Source organism: Paramacrobiotus metropolitanus, unplaced genomic scaffold, assembly GCF_019649055.1.
Source record: "Paramacrobiotus metropolitanus isolate TYO unplaced genomic scaffold, Prichtersi_v1.0 Parri_scaffold0000157, whole genome shotgun sequence".
Lineage (NCBI taxonomy): Eukaryota > Metazoa > Tardigrada > Eutardigrada > Parachela > Macrobiotidae > Paramacrobiotus > Paramacrobiotus metropolitanus.
In genome coordinates this window covers 163123-181861 of record NW_026570377.1, presented here as the reverse complement: position 1 = coordinate 181861, position 18739 = coordinate 163123, and the positions used below count along the sequence as shown (strand labels likewise).

General features: G+C 42.0%; 4 protein-coding genes across 7 annotated transcripts; 1 reads left to right on the top strand and 3 right to left on the bottom strand.

The window, feature by feature from the left end:
- Positions 1–181: 181 nt before the first annotated feature.
- Positions 182–3624, bottom strand: LOC129599891 (serine protease HTRA2, mitochondrial-like). The gene is made up of 9 exons (XM_055498242.1): positions 3044–3624; positions 2822–2897; positions 2437–2562; positions 2083–2283; positions 1680–1712; positions 1594–1609; positions 1420–1518; positions 1083–1284; positions 182–563 (listed from the first exon to the last, which is right to left on the bottom strand). Exons 1-9 carry the CDS (start codon positions 3469–3471, stop codon positions 344–346), a joined length of 1401 nt encoding a protein of 466 aa, XP_055354217.1. The 5' UTR covers positions 3472–3624; the 3' UTR covers positions 182–343.
- A 543-nt stretch (positions 3625–4167) lies between these two features.
- LOC129599878 (E3 ubiquitin-protein ligase makorin-2-like) lies at positions 4168–7047 on the bottom strand. 4 transcript variants are annotated; one of them, XM_055498223.1, is made up of 9 exons: positions 6774–7047; positions 6348–6398; positions 5949–6071; positions 5473–5624; positions 5322–5362; positions 5032–5207; positions 4724–4834; positions 4568–4656; positions 4168–4504 (listed from the first exon to the last, which is right to left on the bottom strand). In XM_055498223.1, exons 2-9 carry the CDS (start codon positions 6380–6382, stop codon positions 4263–4265), a joined length of 969 nt encoding a protein of 322 aa, XP_055354198.1. In that variant the 5' UTR covers positions 6383–6398; positions 6774–7047; the 3' UTR covers positions 4168–4262. The 4 variants fall into 4 exon arrangements, with proteins under 4 accessions (XP_055354198.1, XP_055354197.1, XP_055354196.1 ...); XM_055498222.1 differs by having other exon boundaries at positions 6798–7047; XM_055498221.1 differs by having other exon boundaries at positions 6348–6434; positions 6837–7047.
- Positions 7048–7230: 183 nt separating this feature from the next.
- LOC129599877 (uncharacterized) lies at positions 7231–9630 on the top strand. The gene is given in 3 exon segments (XM_055498219.1): positions 7231–7670; positions 7673–8203; positions 8897–9630. Coding segments are annotated over 3 exon segments (1143 nt in total). The 5' UTR covers positions 7231–7456; the 3' UTR covers positions 9295–9630.
- A 333-nt stretch (positions 9631–9963) lies between these two features.
- Positions 9964–17566, bottom strand: LOC129599871 (zwei Ig domain protein zig-4-like). The gene is made up of 8 exons (XM_055498214.1): positions 17282–17566; positions 17007–17184; positions 16794–16925; positions 15039–15111; positions 14261–14656; positions 12893–13125; positions 12269–12397; positions 9964–11084 (listed from the first exon to the last, which is right to left on the bottom strand). Exons 3-8 carry the CDS (start codon positions 16857–16859, stop codon positions 11079–11081), a joined length of 903 nt encoding a protein of 300 aa, XP_055354189.1. The 5' UTR covers positions 16860–16925; positions 17007–17184; positions 17282–17566; the 3' UTR covers positions 9964–11078.
- Between the last annotated feature and the right edge of the window lie 1173 nt (positions 17567–18739).

The window sequence follows — 18739 nt, the reverse complement described above, 5'->3', positions numbered from 1 at the left end:
GACAAAGCATGTCATATCCCATTTAAAAATGAGCTATGTGTACTTAATAGGCGATTTAAAGGAAGTATACATAATTTGTAACTTTGTATATCCGCATAACTCGGTGCATCATCCAATGGCTATTAAAAGCTAGAGTAGCATAGCTCATGTCACGTGCCAGTTCTCCTTCTCGGCCCCGCCGCATTTCGTCAGTTTTATTAAAAAACTTTTTGTCTATACAGATAAGTATTGCCCTCCTACATTTTTAGCGGAAGCAAAAACAGAGTCAGAGACCAACAATTAAAAAAAAAACAAACTAGCAGGAAACTAACAAACTGTAAGCACAAAGGCCATGGAAGGATAATTACTGAATCTCCACAGGAATTTCCTTCAACGGAGGTGCACTCGTGTCTGCAGCCAGCTGCACTAATTCCGGTTCCAAACGCGCTAACGTTCGGAGCCCATTTCGGTTGATTTCTATCACCAGCACAGCCTCCTGGTCGACCATGTCGAAGACCTCTTTGGCAGAACCAACACTCTTCCCGTTGACACTTATTATCTGGTCACCCTGGCGCAAGCCAGCTCTAAAGAGAAAACGAACGTGGTTCAGTCTGCACCTATGACAAAGTAAAATTACCAGCACCGGTAAATTGCCTCAGCGTGATACAAGGAAAAATAGCTCCAGTGAGCACCAAAACGGAGGGAACACTGCGGCATTTCCAAAAAAAGATTGAATGCCTGTACAGGGCAACTACTGGCAGAAATTCGTTCATTACAGTGATATCGAAAAGTGTCCAAGAAACCCCAATATAAAAATGTATTGTGAACTAAATGAAAGGCCACATTGTTGTTAATTAAATCATATAAAGCCAGTGTACAGATACACTGTACAGTTGATGAAACTCCGCAACAGTGCCCATCATAACCAAATTAAATAACTGGCCTTAACATCCTAAAAACAGTTTGTGTTGTAGTATCTTGGAGAAATAAGTACTTGAAGTACAATAATATAAAAAATACTACGATGAGCTGAACCTTACAAAAGAATTACTAGGTATCTTAAGAGTTGGTCTATACATTTTAGGGCAAATTTAATTTCATACTTTGCAGCCGGAGATTCAGGCATAATCTGGTAAACAATCACAACGCCATTCGGGGCCTCTAGGGAGCCGCCAGAACGCTGGACCATAGCCATGACCACATCCGGCGACAAAGTCGGTTCCATCGTCAACAACGTGACCCCTATCACTTTGCTCTGGGGGCCAACGGGATCCGATGGACTGGGCAGCTTCGCCTGTAGGTTACCTACAAGCCAACCGAGGCCATGTTTAGACATCCACCATACTCTGTTAGAATCCAAGTCAATTGCATGACCGACAAACTGGTAACTACCGGTAACAAACACTAAAGCAAGCTACACCGTACTCATAGTAACCGTACTCTGTTCTAATGAATCAATTTTGTCCAAAAAACTTTTGGCTTGATCCGAAGGAATAGCAAAGGCAATTCCGAGACTTTTGACCTTCCTGGCGTTGATCCCTATAAAACAAGTGCTACGCATTATGAAAAAAATCCAACACTATTTCCCAAACAAAACCAAGAATTTGTTCCCACCGATGACGTCCCCATCCTGTAAAAAAGTAAAGCACGGTACTTTTTTGAAAGCCGTAAATATTCGTGCACCAAAATAACAATCATACCAGGTTAAGAAGCGGTCCTCCTGAATTGCCGACCTGCCAAGGGAAATTCGTTTTTAATAGATTATCATAATATTATCGTAATTATCTTAGAACTAACGATAAGCACTATCGTATAAAATTAAAGAATCGATGGTCAGTTTAAGCTACAAACTTACTCTCCCACAATACGTCACAATACGTCACATACTGCGATAACCAATCGCGAATACGAATAATACGAACAATTACCTTCGCACCATTCATGCGCTATTCCTACTGTGATAATCTTGCACAGACACACCTTGTGGATGTTTCGAAAATGGGAAGCAAAATTATCAATTTCACCACATTTCGATGAAATTGATTGGTTTTGCAATTTTATCTGCAACTGATCGGTGGTAAGACATGTCGAAAGCGCACTAACCGTGATGGCAGCATCCGTCTGAATGTAGTTGATGCTCTTCTCCACCTGTCCCTGCATCCCTAATTCAGCGCCGACCCGGAATGCACTGACCACTCCCGTGGTCACCGTGTTGGCCAGACTGTGCGGACTGCCCACGGCGACAACCCATTCGCCAACTCGCGGTTTCGTCACGGAGCCCAGCCGCAGACACGGCAAGTTTGTCTGATGAATACAAAGAAATAACACTATGTACATATAAGGAACACGATGTGGTAAATACAAAACATACGCTGATTATGGGCGAACCATGTACCCCCGACAACAGCACAACCGAACGGAACAAGAAGCACCAGTTAGAAAATATTCCATACTCACTGCTTCCACTTTGATAGCCGCCAGATCGGATACACCGTCCGCGTACAGAACACGGCCGGGCAGTCGTCGACCATCGCTGAATTTTACTTCCACGCGCACTTGATTGGCCACAACGTGCGCATTCGTCTGCCACCGACCGAAACACATAATTTGTTATTAAACTTAGTAAACTACGTGTAACACACAAGTTTAATTACGCTGATAACTTGAACACACGCATCAAACACACCACACAGCAAATTTTAAATACAACAAAAAATCCCAGTTAAAAACAATATACTCAGCAAAAATTCACCAGTACATATGCAACGGAAATTATTTTGGAAAAGATGTGTCACACCATGGTTTACTGTCATAATCAACTGGACACTGAAAGTGAACATACCAAAATCAGACCATTTTCGCGAACCACAAATCCCGATCCTTGGCTTAAGTAAAGCATTCCCGGATGCATATGGTGACTACAGGGAGAGCAGCATTTTCATTGCAAAGAGGAACAGGTAGGAAACATCAGGAGATGATCATCCGACACAGGATTTTATACATCGCGGCACAGCTGTTAGTGTAAGCAGCTGCCTGATTTAAAAAAAATTAACCTTATTCGCACCTGCACTGCACCAGAACGGAAACAACGGCCGGCGTAATGGTATCCACAAGATCGGCAACAAAGTTGAGAGAGCGGCTGCGTGGAACCAGCGGCATCGGCTGGACGGCCTCCTCGGCATAGACCTGGCGCAATATGGGGCTTCCCGTGAAACTCTTCCTCGAACCAGCATGGCTCTGGGCTGACGCACTCTTCCATGAATACCAACGGTACAATAAGCCCACGGCTATCATAGATCCCGCTGCACGAATGATGCTTGCAGCATGTTTCCTGGTCCGAAGGCTATTATTGAGCATAACCAGGCGATCGCTGTGAAGCGTCCGTGAAACAGCCATCCACTGGCACTGAGCAAGAGGCGAGCGGAATGGACGAGCAACCACGGTAGAGGAGCTTGAAACGAATTTCGTTACAACTGGGATCAACATTTTCATGGACGCTAACAACGTTTGTTACAAAAAATAGTAAACATAAATAACCGATAACTCCAGAATTAACCTGACAGGTAAACCATCCGAAAATCAAAAATGCTAGCATACGGATTGCAAATTGACAAGGAAGTGCGGCGCCAACAAAGAACATACGAAACTCCACTGACTGTGGCCAGTAACAGACGAATCAGCAATCACATGGAAAATCTGTATAAAATCGCTTCTGCGTGTATGTGTTTCAGGCCCATTTTGCAATGTTCCAGCACCATGGATAAACTCTACCCGTAGTACAGTACTATTATTATTTCAACTTTCGTGCTAACATTATTGACCGAGAAGCGATGTCCTGCTGCGGCTCACCAGTCAGTATAAACATTTCTGCGATATTTCATATCAAATAATTAATCAAATGAATAATATAATAACAAAATGACCTTCAATAAAAATAGCAGTTAACAATATACAAATGCGACTTCTACTGTAATCGCGCGCTACAAAGAGTTGAGCAGTTCAAAAAAGCAAATCAGTGGAAGCTGTGTATAATTATTATTATGCCGCAAATCTGTAGTTCCTGCATCTGCACATTATATCTACTACATATTTATTCTATATGTGCAATTAGCAGCAGCAGCAGCTTAACGTAATATCTAAGCTCAGGTTTATAACAAACTAGGTAAATTTTAGTATACAATTAAGGACGCATTACTTCCTGTTTTACTCGTCTGTCAGTTGCATCACATTTTCAAACTTCTTGATCTAGTTAATCAGCATGCCACAAAAGGACAATATGACATTCAGCAAAATGAAGACAAAACCAAACACACGGCTAAAATCAATAAGAGCGCCAATACGAGTGCATCGTGAAGGTAATCGTTTCCTGGATGCAGAACCACAGACACAACTCTCCCTGCCCCCGTCACAGTCCTTTCCCTTACTTCACGCTGTGCCCGAATGGCACTCCATATCAATTCAATGGTGGCTTCGTCCATAAAACCGTCTTCGACAGTAGATTCAGAGATTACCCTTCGCGGTTCTCCTAAAGAGAGAAAAAGCTACAGAGGAGATCACTGGATAACTGAAAGCACAATTTACGGCATACCGGCAGCAGAAATACCAGCCAGGACATGGGAATACCAACACGGACTCCCATTTCCGATTCCACGAGAACGAGTAGTACAAACGCAGGGACTAGAAATATGCCAAGCTGAGATAATTCGTGCACATCGCAGTGTGTAATCAGCGAATTTCCACTTACCCCATTTTCTTCTTATACGCAGATCTGATTTTCTTTTTCTGGGCATTCGATTCGGGCCAGACTGGGCTAGGAGTTACATAGTCGGAATAAGTCCTACATTCTGGGCATGACCTGCAAGAATCCCACGCTTATTCTACGTTGCGTTAAACGAAGAAGAAAAATCGCTGTGTAACGCACAGAAGAGCAGTGCAGCTTCAATTTAATTTCAGAGTTTGATCAGATCGTGATAAACATTTAATAATAATCTATATTGCCAACCTTGAATAAGTACATATTATTTTGCATTTTGGTTAGTTCGTCGTATTCACCAAATTACTACAGGGTCCAGCTTCACTGTTAGTTCGGACTGTTTTCTCCATGTTATAATACAGTCGAAGCAGAATGAGTGGGAGCAGTTCTGGAGCAGTCCGAATTGTCGCTTTGTAGCGTCCGGTTGTAGCAGAATAGTTTCGAAACAAATAGAACACGTTTGCCACTGTTCCGGCTAAAAGTAGACAATCAACACAATAATACATTATTATGCTAAAACTTCGAGGCAACTGCCGCTTGAGAATATAGATTTCGGACACTGCTTGAAAGAGACGTTCTCTACACTGACCTTTTCATCGGGCGCCGGGAAGTTAGTACAATCGAAATCGTCTGAAAACCCCACAAAACGGACTATCAGCTTTATCATGCAACTTTATAAGGAAATTAGGAATACATATAGATACACCAAAGGCATGCTTCATAATGAATAAGTACTGTACCATTCAAATCAGCAACTGGATTCGGTGGCGCTTCCACCTTCACCAGCCTTTTCCGCTTCTGTTTTTCCTTGATCCGCAACGATGATGTCTGGCGTGGTGGGCTGTTGGCTTTATCTAGCAGGGTGTGTCGGAGATCCTTATCATGGACGAACCTGCAGTCGTCCACACATTGTCGATTAGAGTAGTTACTGTTAAGCGAATTTACGGATGAAGTACTAGTACAGTAAACTGATAAAAAATGCAATTATAATTTAAAAATTATTATTGCATTTTCATGATTTACACTGCACATGCTACAATTATACACGAGTAAGTAGTATCTTTTCACAACCTTATGGGGCAAATTTGTTACGCATACAGGAAAAACCGGCAGCACAAATTATCCACGCTGTATGTTTTGTACTGTAATGTATTGTACATACAAAACTGAAGATACAGTAACCCGAGACGAGCTATTGTACATTTACAGCACACACCGGCAAGAATGGCCGTAAGAACATCTTCCGCGAAGAAAATAACGGCGAAAATTCCCCGTTCCTGTGCAAGAGCCATGTGGAAAAGGGCAATGCTCCCGTAAAGATGGCCCACATGCAGAATATCTGTGACGAAAATTAAGTTAGCGGCTTTGATACGAGTATAGCATGATAGGTGCGAGTATTCCACTACAATGTAAAATATTAGTTTAATGGTTAAGTTCACAGAAAAATTTCACAATAAAAATAACTTCACTGTTATAATTATTAACGATAAGTACTGTACTCATACTAAAAATCAGGTAAAGTAGTTATTTATGACCATCCAAATCATCAAAGATCAAACCCCTCCAAATCGAGGTACCAGAATTATCAGGAATTAAATCTTAATTTGCCACGTACCTGCGTAAGGATATGTTTGAATATCCTTGTGCCATAATTCAAAATGTGAGTCTGCAGAGTCGCAATAATGAATCACTTCAGCTAGTCCTAATAGTAAACAGTGAGTAGTCCCGGCTGCCGGAATGCGGCAAAAAAGATGTAAATTAGTTATTACAGTAGCTAATGGATTTCGAAGAAATTACCGGCGGCTCACCCAACACTAATAACATTGATTCGCCAAGCTGAAAAGCGCTCAGCGAATACAGAGTAAAATCAATACGAGTACTGTTGTTAAACGCGAAAGGATTGTTTTAAAATTATAAGTATGCTGAAAGTTGAAAGATCTGAAACGATTTTAAAAGATTAGGGACGATCTTGAAGCCCGCTGTCCGTGCATGAGGCACAGCTGTTTACAAAGTTTACATACGTAATACAATACATTCATACATTATCAGTTTGATAGCTATTCACCTCTCCGGCTGATAGGACAAATCGGAAAATCCCACGCACCTGTCAGCACTCATAATTATGAACGACATGAATTAATATAACTACTGAGCGATAAAATTCTGTAAACATCCAATCTGTGAAAAGCCTTAACAACAAATTTTGACTTAAAATTTTTGATAATAGTTTAACCTTCATTATTTAACTATTAAGTAATAATTTTTAAAATTGCCATGATTAGGTAGTAAGCGGCACAGTAGCAACCAAGGATGAGAAAACTGAAAAATTATTGATTAGAATTTAGATTGACTTAGCCTTTTGAGGCCGAGGCGGAAATGCCAACTGTTGCCTAATCCATTTCCAACAAAAGCATCGGAAATCCATTGGAAAATGGTATTTACATCGGTGCGCTTCATTTTCAAATTTCACCAGTGTCTTTGTTTTGGGACTAACCAGTGGCTTTGAAATTTGAATGCCTTTGATTTTGTTAGTTTTAAAATCAGTTATCAGTGTATACTTTTTCAACTTTAATTTACCTTGTAACTCATAATAATTTAAGTAGTTAATTTTATTATAACAGAATTATTGCCGTTTCGAAACGTTGCGAACGTTGCAGACTTGTAGAACGAGTATCGCACGCTGTGAGTGTTCGACGCGACTACAGCAGTAACAATTACAACACCATGGAAAAACTGGAAGATCCCCGCAAACTGGTCTACAACCTCCAGATCGCTGCCAACTCCGACCTGGAATCTTTCCTGCAGCTCTCCGAGCCCTCTCCCCCCAGCTCCCACCGCCAGCAGGCCGCGGCCGCCGCTCCTGCCCGCACCAGCGACGAGCGTTTCCAGTCCGCGCTGCAGATCTTCACGCAGCAGGGCGACACTTCATCCTTCCAGAAAACATCGAAGACACCATCGAGGCCTCCATGACCTACGTGCCCCATCTGCGGGCCTTCGTCAAAGCCCTCGAGTCCACCGTGGACGAGTTTCTGGAAGCGGAGGACAAGGGCGGTCTGCCCAAGGAGGATATTAAACAGTTGGTGCAGCATCTACACACTGCTTTGCACAGCACCATCGATGTGCAGGCCGATCGCAAGGTTCTGCAAGAGTTGTTGGGACTGCTGCGTGAATTACCAGCCAGTAATGTAGGGCCGATTGAAGTGGCGGAGGGGGGCCATGGGACGCGGAGGGATTTGGATAGCGATGAGGAGGAAGGGATGGAGGAAGAGGAGAATCCCGAAGATGATGAAAACGACGAAGCAGAAGCGGAGAACGAGGCCGCCAACGAGACGGCGCGGGTGATTTCGCAGTACAAGAATGCACAGTTTCTGGAAGATAAGAGGAAGGGGTTCCTGGTGGGACTGCGTAAGGAGCAGGAAGGTAATGCGCTAACGCTGAAGAGGGTGTTGGACAAGATTCTGGACAAACGAGGTAAGGCAAAAACTGATATTTTATTTCGTATTACGTTTTATGTATTTTCTTATACACATTTTCCTCACTTATATGTTTGGTATATTTTAGTTGGGATATCTTTGCTTAACAATGCTGCCGCGATACGCCTCACAAATGCTTTTCAAATTTTTTTCTCTAAAAAACCTTTAATTTTTGATGAAGTTCCGCTGCTTATTGCTTTCCTGCACCGTTGTACAAAGGAGTGGAATATTGTTATTAAATCCGTTAGTGTCTGAAACTGTTACTGCAATTGGGTGGATTTGTCTTCTTTCTGTGCGAATTATAGCTGTGTCATTTTCCATAGAAAGTGCGACTATTGTCCCGTACAGCATTCGGTATTTCACTCCCACAAATAGAAAAGGTTTTTTTTCAGATCTGGTTCTCTTGATCGTTCAGGAATTTCTTTGGATTTTTAAATCCAGCAGGTCTTCTTTATGTAGCGTCTAATTCTAATCCCTTTTGAATGTCTTTCCTGTAATCATAAAAGTATTGATTGCTTAATTCGGTTAGCAACATTTAATACCAGTCCTTTATCCTGGTAACTGGAATTATCCTCTTTCATTCAATTGCGTGACGCTCGTCAGACCTACGCATTCCACCCTGAAATGTCAGGTTGGGACAATGCGTCGCCAGTGTTTCCTTAATCACTACCATGTTCCGCTTATTCAACAGGCTATAAATGGAGCCTGACGGAGGACGGGGTGATTAAGGAGAGTAAACGCCCGTCGACGGTGCTGGCTAGCCAGGTAGTCCAGCGCATCCTGGATGATCCCATCACGAAGTCCCCCATCAGCACTGATCCGGTACGGAGTCGGGTCTGTAAGGGGCCGCATATCTACGAGCGGGCTTCCATCCTGCAGCTGATCGCCCAGCGCGGCGGCAATCCCACTAAGTGCGCCTACTTGGGCTGCGGTGTGGTCATCCATGAGCGGGATCTCATCGAGGATGCGGATTATGCCCGCTTCTTGGCACGCAACACCGCCGCTGGTGGGCCGGCGGATAATCAGGCCGAGCCGGATGAGGTGGAGCGGACGCAGCAGATGGATGATGACGAAGAGGAAGAGGATTAACGGAAGGTGTGGACTGTGCAATGGCTACGTATACTTCGAAGTATACCGAGAAACGCGACTAGCCGCTACTTTTTCTTCTACATTACGTTCTTTCGGGTTAAATTGCCCTGATGCACCACTAAAATTGAAATGCACCATTTGATTTAGTGAACTGTAGTTCGAGCCTCTTTTTCTAGTAATGTCTTTAGTAGTACGATTTCTGCTTAGCAGAGAGTTGATAGTTGTGTTGGTTCTCAGTTGTTGAATTGCATTTCCAGAGAAATAATCTCATAGCAATTTCTATGAAATGAATTATTGCTGTACATAGAAATATTACTGATTGGAAGTGCCAACAATCAAGTAATGGTACCATTAATTGGTAATGGCCGAATCTATTTTTGAGAACGACATTGCGGCTTGGTAATATGGCAGCTTAGTAGATCGAAAAAAAACGGTTTTGCGCAGGTGCACTGTAGCGAATTTCAAGTCTTCGTACTTCGTTTGAGCTTGTACTGTCTGAGTCGTACAAATGTTGTTCTATTTAATGAAAACTATGGTTCGAAATTTTTGTTTTTGTGAAGATAGGAGTATATAATATTATTCTGTATAATTATTATTGATTTTCCCTGTATAAAATAGTGCGTTTTGTTTAATGCTGCTTGCAGGTTAACTACCAGTGTTATTTTATTGTGTTCTATACAAGTGCAGCGAGATTTTAAACAATAACAGCGGACGGCCCAGTAAATAGTCCAGTCAGCTGAATCTCGGATCCGTAAAATTGCAGTTTTATATTATATTATTATTATACATTGGAGGCTACCGTCAACCGGTTAAAGCAGGGGCACGCGGGCTTCCGGTACAACAACGTCAACAAAATTCCTCGTGACAAGCAGTCGCACATGCAAAAAAGACAAGAAGAACATAATGCTAGCCAAAGTCCATTACAGTTCCTTCGGAAAAGAAGGTACCCACAACAGCGTCAGGTTTTAGAAAAATAAGACACCAAAATATTTTCCAATTAGCATATATACACACATTTAAAATCCACACTTTACATGGCCGACCACAAAGTATACGAAGCGCATCTTTGTGTGAAGATTTGTGCTTTAAAATTTGCCAGCAATACCTTAGCCTTACATAAAGTATCTATACAGACATTCACAGAACTGACAAAAGGATTATTATTTAATTATATATTAACAAATAATTTTCTGAGAGATCATAATACCGCAGATGCCGAGCAGAGAGGAGTGTCGATAAGAATACTGTGAGGTGAGTATTGAAGTGTGCCGGTAAAATAGCGAGATATAAATAGAGTGTGCCCTGTATGCATATTTGATCCGTGACCTTTGTTGCCGGACGACATTTTCCGTAGTATTCATATCCCTTTCTATAGGGTGCAGAGGCCGTTGTTGGTCAACATTTTTTATACACAAGGAGTGTACTCCAGAGGGATTTCTGCCAAATGTGGGGCTGGAGTAATAGGATATTCCATTGCAGTGGTGTGCACTTTCAAACCATCTCTGCTCAGAATACGGATTATATTCAAACAGGGGAGAGGCTAAGGAATGGGCGAACGCGGGCGAACACTGGGGCCGTAGGGAAGGGAGTATAAAGATGCGCCAGACTGCAGTGCGTGGTAGTCATCTCTTGTTAGTTTCTCAGGGATAATTTATCACCGCCGCTTTCTCGTAACGAAAAACAAAAAACTTGGGCACTCGGAACAAAATCTCTTTTCACATTCAGGACTAAGAATAAGGTCTGACTCGTGTGCTGCTCCGCACTCTGGATTAGCTGAGCCGGTGTCAGAGCTGAAAAAAATTTCCAGAATTACTTGCAGTTCTTTCGTTATATAAAACTGTACTATATTAGAACAATGCGGCACGCTTTACCGGATTCATTTCTTTTATTGCAACAAACTTATAATGCAAGAGGGAGCGGATCTTTAAGGTGCAGCTACCTGCATTCGCTTTAATATCTTCCAATGATAAATAATTAATAGGCGTCCAGGTCACGCCTTTCCAGTGTAAAGGCGGAAACTGAAGGCACCTACTACATTATTTACTACGTTTACACTCTGTTCGGATCATCCATGTGACGTCTCCGTGGATCGGAGCTATATTTGTAGCACCCTCTGAATTACTAAATAACCGACATTTCTTAATTATTTTCCCGTCCCTGCGTGGTTGTATAGCAAGACGACTGACCATATGTTCTTCTTCCTCAAGCATCGAGAAAGGTCGTGCATCTATTTTCCGGTTGATACTCGTTCAATGTTCAAAACATGTCATTGTAACTTGTTTACCTAAGGTGCATAAAATTCATCTTACGTCAAAAAAATTAAAACTTTTTGTCCTTTGGAAAATAGTCTTAAATCTAGCTTCGTGTTATGCCAGTAAATTTACCTTTTTATGATACGTGATTCATATACCAAAGGAACTTGCATATTCTCCCGTTTTAAACACAACAGCAGTCCACTGGCAAGTGAAATTTGTCAAAATTTCATCTGAATGTCTTTAATTTTAACCAGGCCTTTGATTTATCGACTTGATCGTCATAAAATTGGTTTTTATTGGCAGGTTTCCTGCATGTGCTATTGTAAAGCAAACCTTATTTAAAACGTTGGCATGACACAATGTAAGCTTGCCAGTCAAAGTTATGGAACCGCGATTTTCAGAGACCGTAGAGCGGCACCTATGCTCTTGTAAGCTCTGCGATTTTGTACAGTGTGCTCGAGCCGTTACCGGAATCGCGATAAAGGTCAACGCTCCTTTAGCAGTACAACGCGTCGCCGCTTCCGGTAATGAATAGAGAGCTAATGTTCCCTGACCGGCTAATATAATGACCCTGACGGTGAATTCCATAAGAATTAACCCGCTATCAAGACTACGCCAAATACCGTATTTCAATTAAGCGCAGTGTGACCTTTGGGATTCATTACCCGGTCGCCGCGTAATCCGGTTGCGCTGTCTATGCCCGAAATACGCCAACTTACCCCAGGAGTCGGATAAAGGAACATCTTGGCCTTATCAATGCCTAAACTGTTCTGAGCAACACAGATAAACCTTCCCATGTCCTCTTCCCAGCTAACGTTCTTTATTATAAGATCTCCGTTGGGAAGAATCTGCAAAATATATATGGAATGTAGTGCGGTAGTTTACTACGTATTCCACAGTGGTACATATGCTAACGCTAGGGTAGATCACATTCGCAAAACATTAGACGTGTTAATAATTTTATAAAAGCACAACAACACGCTTTCGACATCCAGTGTACGGACCAATACATCAAACTCCTAAAATTTATCAAGTAAGTTTACTCTGTAGTTATATCGCTCAATAAAACTCATAGTTTTGAACTGGAACCACCAGAGTATACGCTGTTATAGATCATTTTGCAATGGCTAATATTAGAAAACCAAGAACAATAAAACATACGCATATACAAATTTTTGCATTTTTAACGAAAAGTGCAGCAGCTGTAACGATTGTAAAAGCCTGAAATAACTTTCTTGCAAAAAAAGCTCGTTTTATAAAGGACGGTCGTAAAGGCAAATATTATATAGAATGATAAAAATTGCCGTAATGTACTTCTGCAGAAATTTGTTCGGCTATCTTACCTTATGCCTGGCATCATTATGTATTACTTCCGGGGTGACCTCTCCGTCCTCGGCCCGCTCCCAGGCGACTTGGGGTGTGGGTGTTCCGGATACACGACAAAACAGCTTGACGTCAGCGCCGGTGAGTTCCATTCGGGTGTCCGTCCACATTGTTATCCGCGCCGGCTTCCCGTAGCCAGTACTGCTACTCCGCTTCTCTATACACTCACTTCCGCCTAATTTATTGGGCCCATCTGCAACACACAGCAACTTTGGAAACGTATTCATGCGATAGATCGTCTATAAATATACAGTAGAAGTTGTAAGTAATATGTTAAGTGATGTCGGCAGCTGATCATCCCATTGTGCCGGCTACTATCTTTAGCTAACCATAAGAGTTGGGCGTACCACGTGTGAATTGTGCTACGGTGAGCGGAAGGAAGGTTACAGGATAATCAGTCTTATTCATACCGCTTGCATGTTCGATATACTCGTATGTAATTTTAGTGTAAAGCTGATGAATTCTCATAGGAAAAAACGCTTTACTTCTTCGAAACGCGACAGAATTCCCGTTATGATCGCCTCACGCTTCCGTCATATCTCACGATTCAAAACCCACACAGGATACCAACTTGTGATGTTTTTCAGATCCGCTCATGATCACATGCAGGGCATTGCGTAATTCAGGAAGTGCGTCAGGGCGTGCGTTTACACAAGGGTGATCATAATAATTGTGCTGCCTGTTCCGCTGTGCAATGTAATATTCTGTTGAAAAGCTTTTGTAGTGCCATTCACACGATCAAAACAATAAAATAATACCACAGTGATATAAAATATGCGAAACATTTATTATCGATTAACTTAAAAAACGGCAATAAAGTTTATGTGAAAATTATTTGATTAGGCCGAACATAAACAATAGTGATATTGTGAAATTTTCCAGAAATTAGCTCGCTACCTCTACCAAGAATCCCTCAGTTCTGCAGCTTCCCATGTATGTATAAGATAATATGAACAGCGTGAAGAGCGATCAGCTGCAATCACGGCATTGTATGCATTATCGACAGTTAATGCACAGCACTGTAAACGTAGGCAGTCGTTGCACAAATTACGGCAGCCTAATCAGGACGCACAATTACCGGTACACATGCACTGCTATCAGCCTGTTGAATAGGACCATCGCAACAGTCGGAGTGGATAATTGCCTGTCATACGAATTATATCCGCCCGAACAATGAGGATCCGTAGCATAGCGCGGTTAATCCGTCGGCTAAACAATTACGATACGCTCCAACTGCCTATGTATACCGTTATGTGTCTGTCCCTCTCCCTAGTCACTCTGTACAGTTTTGTTAACCTGTAATTGGAGCGCATTAGCCCCAAGTGTACCTGCGACAATTAGTTTGGTGTCGGTGCTGATCCGGGAATAGGGAGTCTCGGCTACGCATGTATAGATAGCCGAGTCCTTGGGCTGTAGACAGTCCAGGAAGAGACGGGAGCGGGTAGAGCTGATGCCAATCACCGGGGTGTTACTGTTGGCCTCCGTCTCGTCCAGCCCGGAAGCGCCGCCACCGCGCCCCGATAACTGCTCCAGTAGCAGTTCACTGTTCTCGAAGGAGCTCTGGATGATGGGGATGCCGTTCTTCAGCCAGTGGATGGTCGGTGGGGGATTACCGCCGGCCTGACAGGTTAAGGTCACGGATTCGTGTGCGAAGGTTTCCATGTGGGAAGGGGGTTTAATTTCCAGGAAATCTAGCTGGTGGGCTAGTACAGCACTTTCATCACCTGTGGCGGTAAAAAGTTATACTAACCTAGTTTATTTTACTAGTGATATCTTGGCAAATAGTAGTTACAAATACGAGTACATTAAAATATTCTACACAATATATATACAGCTGTGTATACGAGTACAAAACAAGCCGAGCCACCGGCTTAATAACGATGAGTATTTGGTATAATATTCGCAACAAAATCAAAAAAGACTAATTTACAGTATTTAAAAATTTAAAGGTCCAGCATTTATAGATAACCAACTTTTGTTTAATTTGTTTGTCGATTGTCACTCCAAAGCAAAGTTTCGTATATATAAAAAATACGTTTGTATATCCCAAAGCATTTCATTTTATTTGTTAGCATTTTTGTGATAAACCATCTGACGATATCTTACCCGCAATAGAATCTATTTGTAGAGCTCTCCTTGGTCGTATAGGTAAACTGTGCAAATTCTGAACCGGGAACGCCTGTAAAAGATCCGAAAAATAAATAAAAGCGCATGTCAGGCGCAGGAAAATCCCACCGTATACAATGTTGCATTGCGGAAGAATACGTAATCATTGTGACATTTGTGTATTTACGCGACGAAGTGTTTAATGGACTGGTCAACGCGGGCCTAGCACGCCACTTCCGCACCCGCGGTAAACAATGGGCCGCCGGCGTGTTGCAAAGGGACCATTCAACACGGCAGACGTTGGGGATACAAGTGCAAGCACCGCAAGCATACAATACCATAATCATAACTGTATGGAGTGTGCGTTACATTGCCACAAACGTCATAATAATACATTGTCCAATCGCGACAATTATACTGCATCATTTACGGATTAGTCCAACGTCACTGCAGTACGGGTAGGACCGGCGTATAATATTATATGTAATAACAATGTACGTGTGCTGATTGTCCAATTCAAAAGCAATCCATTATCGGCGGAAACGCGTATATACGGACTGACCAGCAATATCCGCCCATGACACGCCACAAGACGCGACAGTTATGCCGCGGCTACTTAATAAGCTAATGGGCAGCCGTGGCGGTTTTTGTATAACGTTTGTCCGCTGATATGCTAATTACTGTATATATGTATTCCCTGGTGTTGCCGACGTATATATGTACGACTGCACTTTGATTGGTCTCTTGTGTATCACTAACAATGCCCGTTGTTGCAATTGGCGTTTTTACGCACTGCAAGTCGTTAAAATCAATCAGGCTGTGTTAATAGCCATGATCGTTTGCATGTGCAGTTGGGAAGTGTTGGTGAAGTCAACTATGCAGTTCGACACGGCAATTTGTAGAGGAATTATTCAGAAATAATACCATGTCTTCTGGCTTTCACTGGTTTCACGCGAGATACATTTAAATAAGCATTTCCGAGGCCATACCGAAATTTCGTTTCTATTAATTTACCAGAACTGTGCAGCAGACACACCGTAATCAATGGTAAAACAAGCCTAATAATATTACAGAATATATGCACTTGAGCACTAAAGTTTATACTGTCGCCAGAAAGGCAACCGTAAATTATAAACAAATTTTCAATTTAGATTTACAGCAGCGAGTTGGATTTTTTAAGATTTTAAAAGGTTGAGATTGCAACTGCAAAACGTATCGCACAAAAATTTGAATATATAGGATTTCTTTTATGGTTTTACAGACAAGAATACGCAACATTGGTCGCGGCTTACGTGATCCACTAACTCACTGCGCTGATAAAATTTCTAGGTTACCTAAGTAAAGGTGTGATTGCGCAGCTCATAATTTCATTGAAAAAATGCGCTAACTGACAAATTCTGCTCAACACTGTGAAGTGGTTTCGTGTGGGTGAAAGTGATGAGAAAAACAATCTTGAACGATAATTCATAAACGAAACAGCGGCTAGACGTCGACCGCAAAGTGTAAAAGTCCGTTGATCTTGTTGCTCATCAAGGCTAACCATTTCTCATATAAAAGATTTTTCTATGAAGAAAAACTGAGGTTGGTCTGCTTAATATTTATTAGGGATAATTCTGAAGGGCAATGCTGCGATTTCTTCTGTGTCAATCATGATCAGTGCGAAATTGTAAACTACCTTGTTTTGCTACGTTATTGCATATAATAAATAAATGTAGTAATTTTAGATTTTAAATCATATTAAAATATGCCACATACCTGTACTGAAAGCGAATATATGCATGTCAGCCAAAGGCTGAATAATCTGAAGAATATATTATGCATCCCTCTGATAATATATATGTGAACACGGGACAGATAAGGAATGAGTGAACTCGTGCGGCCTCTTATCTGCAACATAAACAAACTCACCGGTTTCCATTGAAATCAATCGGTAAAATCACACATTAGTGCTAATGACGATTATATTACCTTTGCCACACTTTGCACACAATTGCCGGCTATTAACCGTGGGATGTGTATATGTACACTTGGTAGGGGGATAATAAGGATATATAACCGTAATAAACTTAGGGTCGTCTGCTGACAGTGCCGGCTTCACCTCCACGCAGCGCTGTCATTTCGGAAACGCGAATCTTTCCGAAAAACACTACCATTAAAAACCGGAATTATTAGTCGGTGGTTATTGGTAGAAAAACGCCAATATGCATCATTATTGCACAGTTGGAAAAGCTGCAAAAAGCTACCTCACTGCACCACAATCACACTGCTCGCTTAACAACGGATCAGCCGAGGCGATGGCAAGCCAACACAGAGAGAACGAAGAGAGAAGGAGACACGACGACGTATTTCCCTTGTATTGAGAACAATAGTCTTAAGTATCTCTGGCCATACAGTAGAAATGGAGTCTATTAAAAAGAAACTGGACAGATGCGCGTTTTCTGTGCTATGGTGGTGCACAAGTAGAACAGTATGTCCGGAATTACAAGACAAGAAAATTTTGGACCACGCAAAAGAAATTATTATCCACTGCTGCCTGCATCGCGGTTATATATATACATACGGCGAGGCAGCCGGCGCTGGCCATTGTATTGAAAGGTCGGGGCGGGGCCACGGCGTATCCGTCAGAGGTGGGTGGAAAAGTAGCACTGTCGTGTAGAACGGTGTAATCTATTGCCATTTGGTTGGATGTTACATTTTTAATTCCTGGACGTTGCCAGAGGAATGGCGCAGTTGATAACAGTGGCTAGGGAAGCATCTTCCAAGAACCGTACGTCCGGCGGGGGAAGCAACTGTTGCGGCATATTTAAACGCTGGGGAAGGGTCATCCCGGTTCGGCCGATAATTACGGACAGATTGCTATGATTGATTGACGGGCATTGTGTTACATATCGACAAGCGTTGGTTTTCTCTGGATCGCATATAGGTGTAATTGCTATTTTACACAGGGGATACACCGGCATTGTCGTTGGTTGATCGCGCAATCTCAGATTTGGGCCAACGTCTTCCCGGTATGGATGACTTTAAGGACGTCGTAAGTAGGTTTCGAACGCTGCGGCAGGAGAACGTTTAGCGGATAAAATAATGCAAAGCGCTTTAGATCTCAACTAATACTGGATAAAGTGTTAGCGAGCATAATAGCAGTGAATCATGTTCATAATTAGAAAATCTATAGATATGAAGCACTTATAATCACACAACAGCTGAAATTTTTATACACGTACAGTAATGCACCCTGCAACATTTTTTCTTGGTGCCGAAATGGTAGCAAAATTTTTCTGGAGCACATGCTGATTTGTTGTAAGCCCTGAGTATCTGTTCGGTTTCCTTGAACAATCTAGTGTACTTGTAGACAAAAATAAATCTTTGTTAACAATGCATGATTTCGTGTAAGTGAAATGAATTGTAATGGTAATTCAGAGAAAGGGAACGATAAGATCAGGAACCAAAATTTACGGTTTACTGTAAAGTAATATTATATTATTGATAGTTCGTTTTCCGTTTGGTAGGAGCTAGGACTATTGCCACCATAAGTAAAAATACTATTGTCACCATAGGTAAGCATGCGGTTGTACGTCACCAGTTACTACTAGTACTTCTACTTATAATTAATCTTACGTTAAGGATCTATAAGCCTGCACAACAGCAGTTTTCATTGTTGGCCGCCAGAGTAATCTCAAAGTGGTTTTTAAAAAAATTTACTG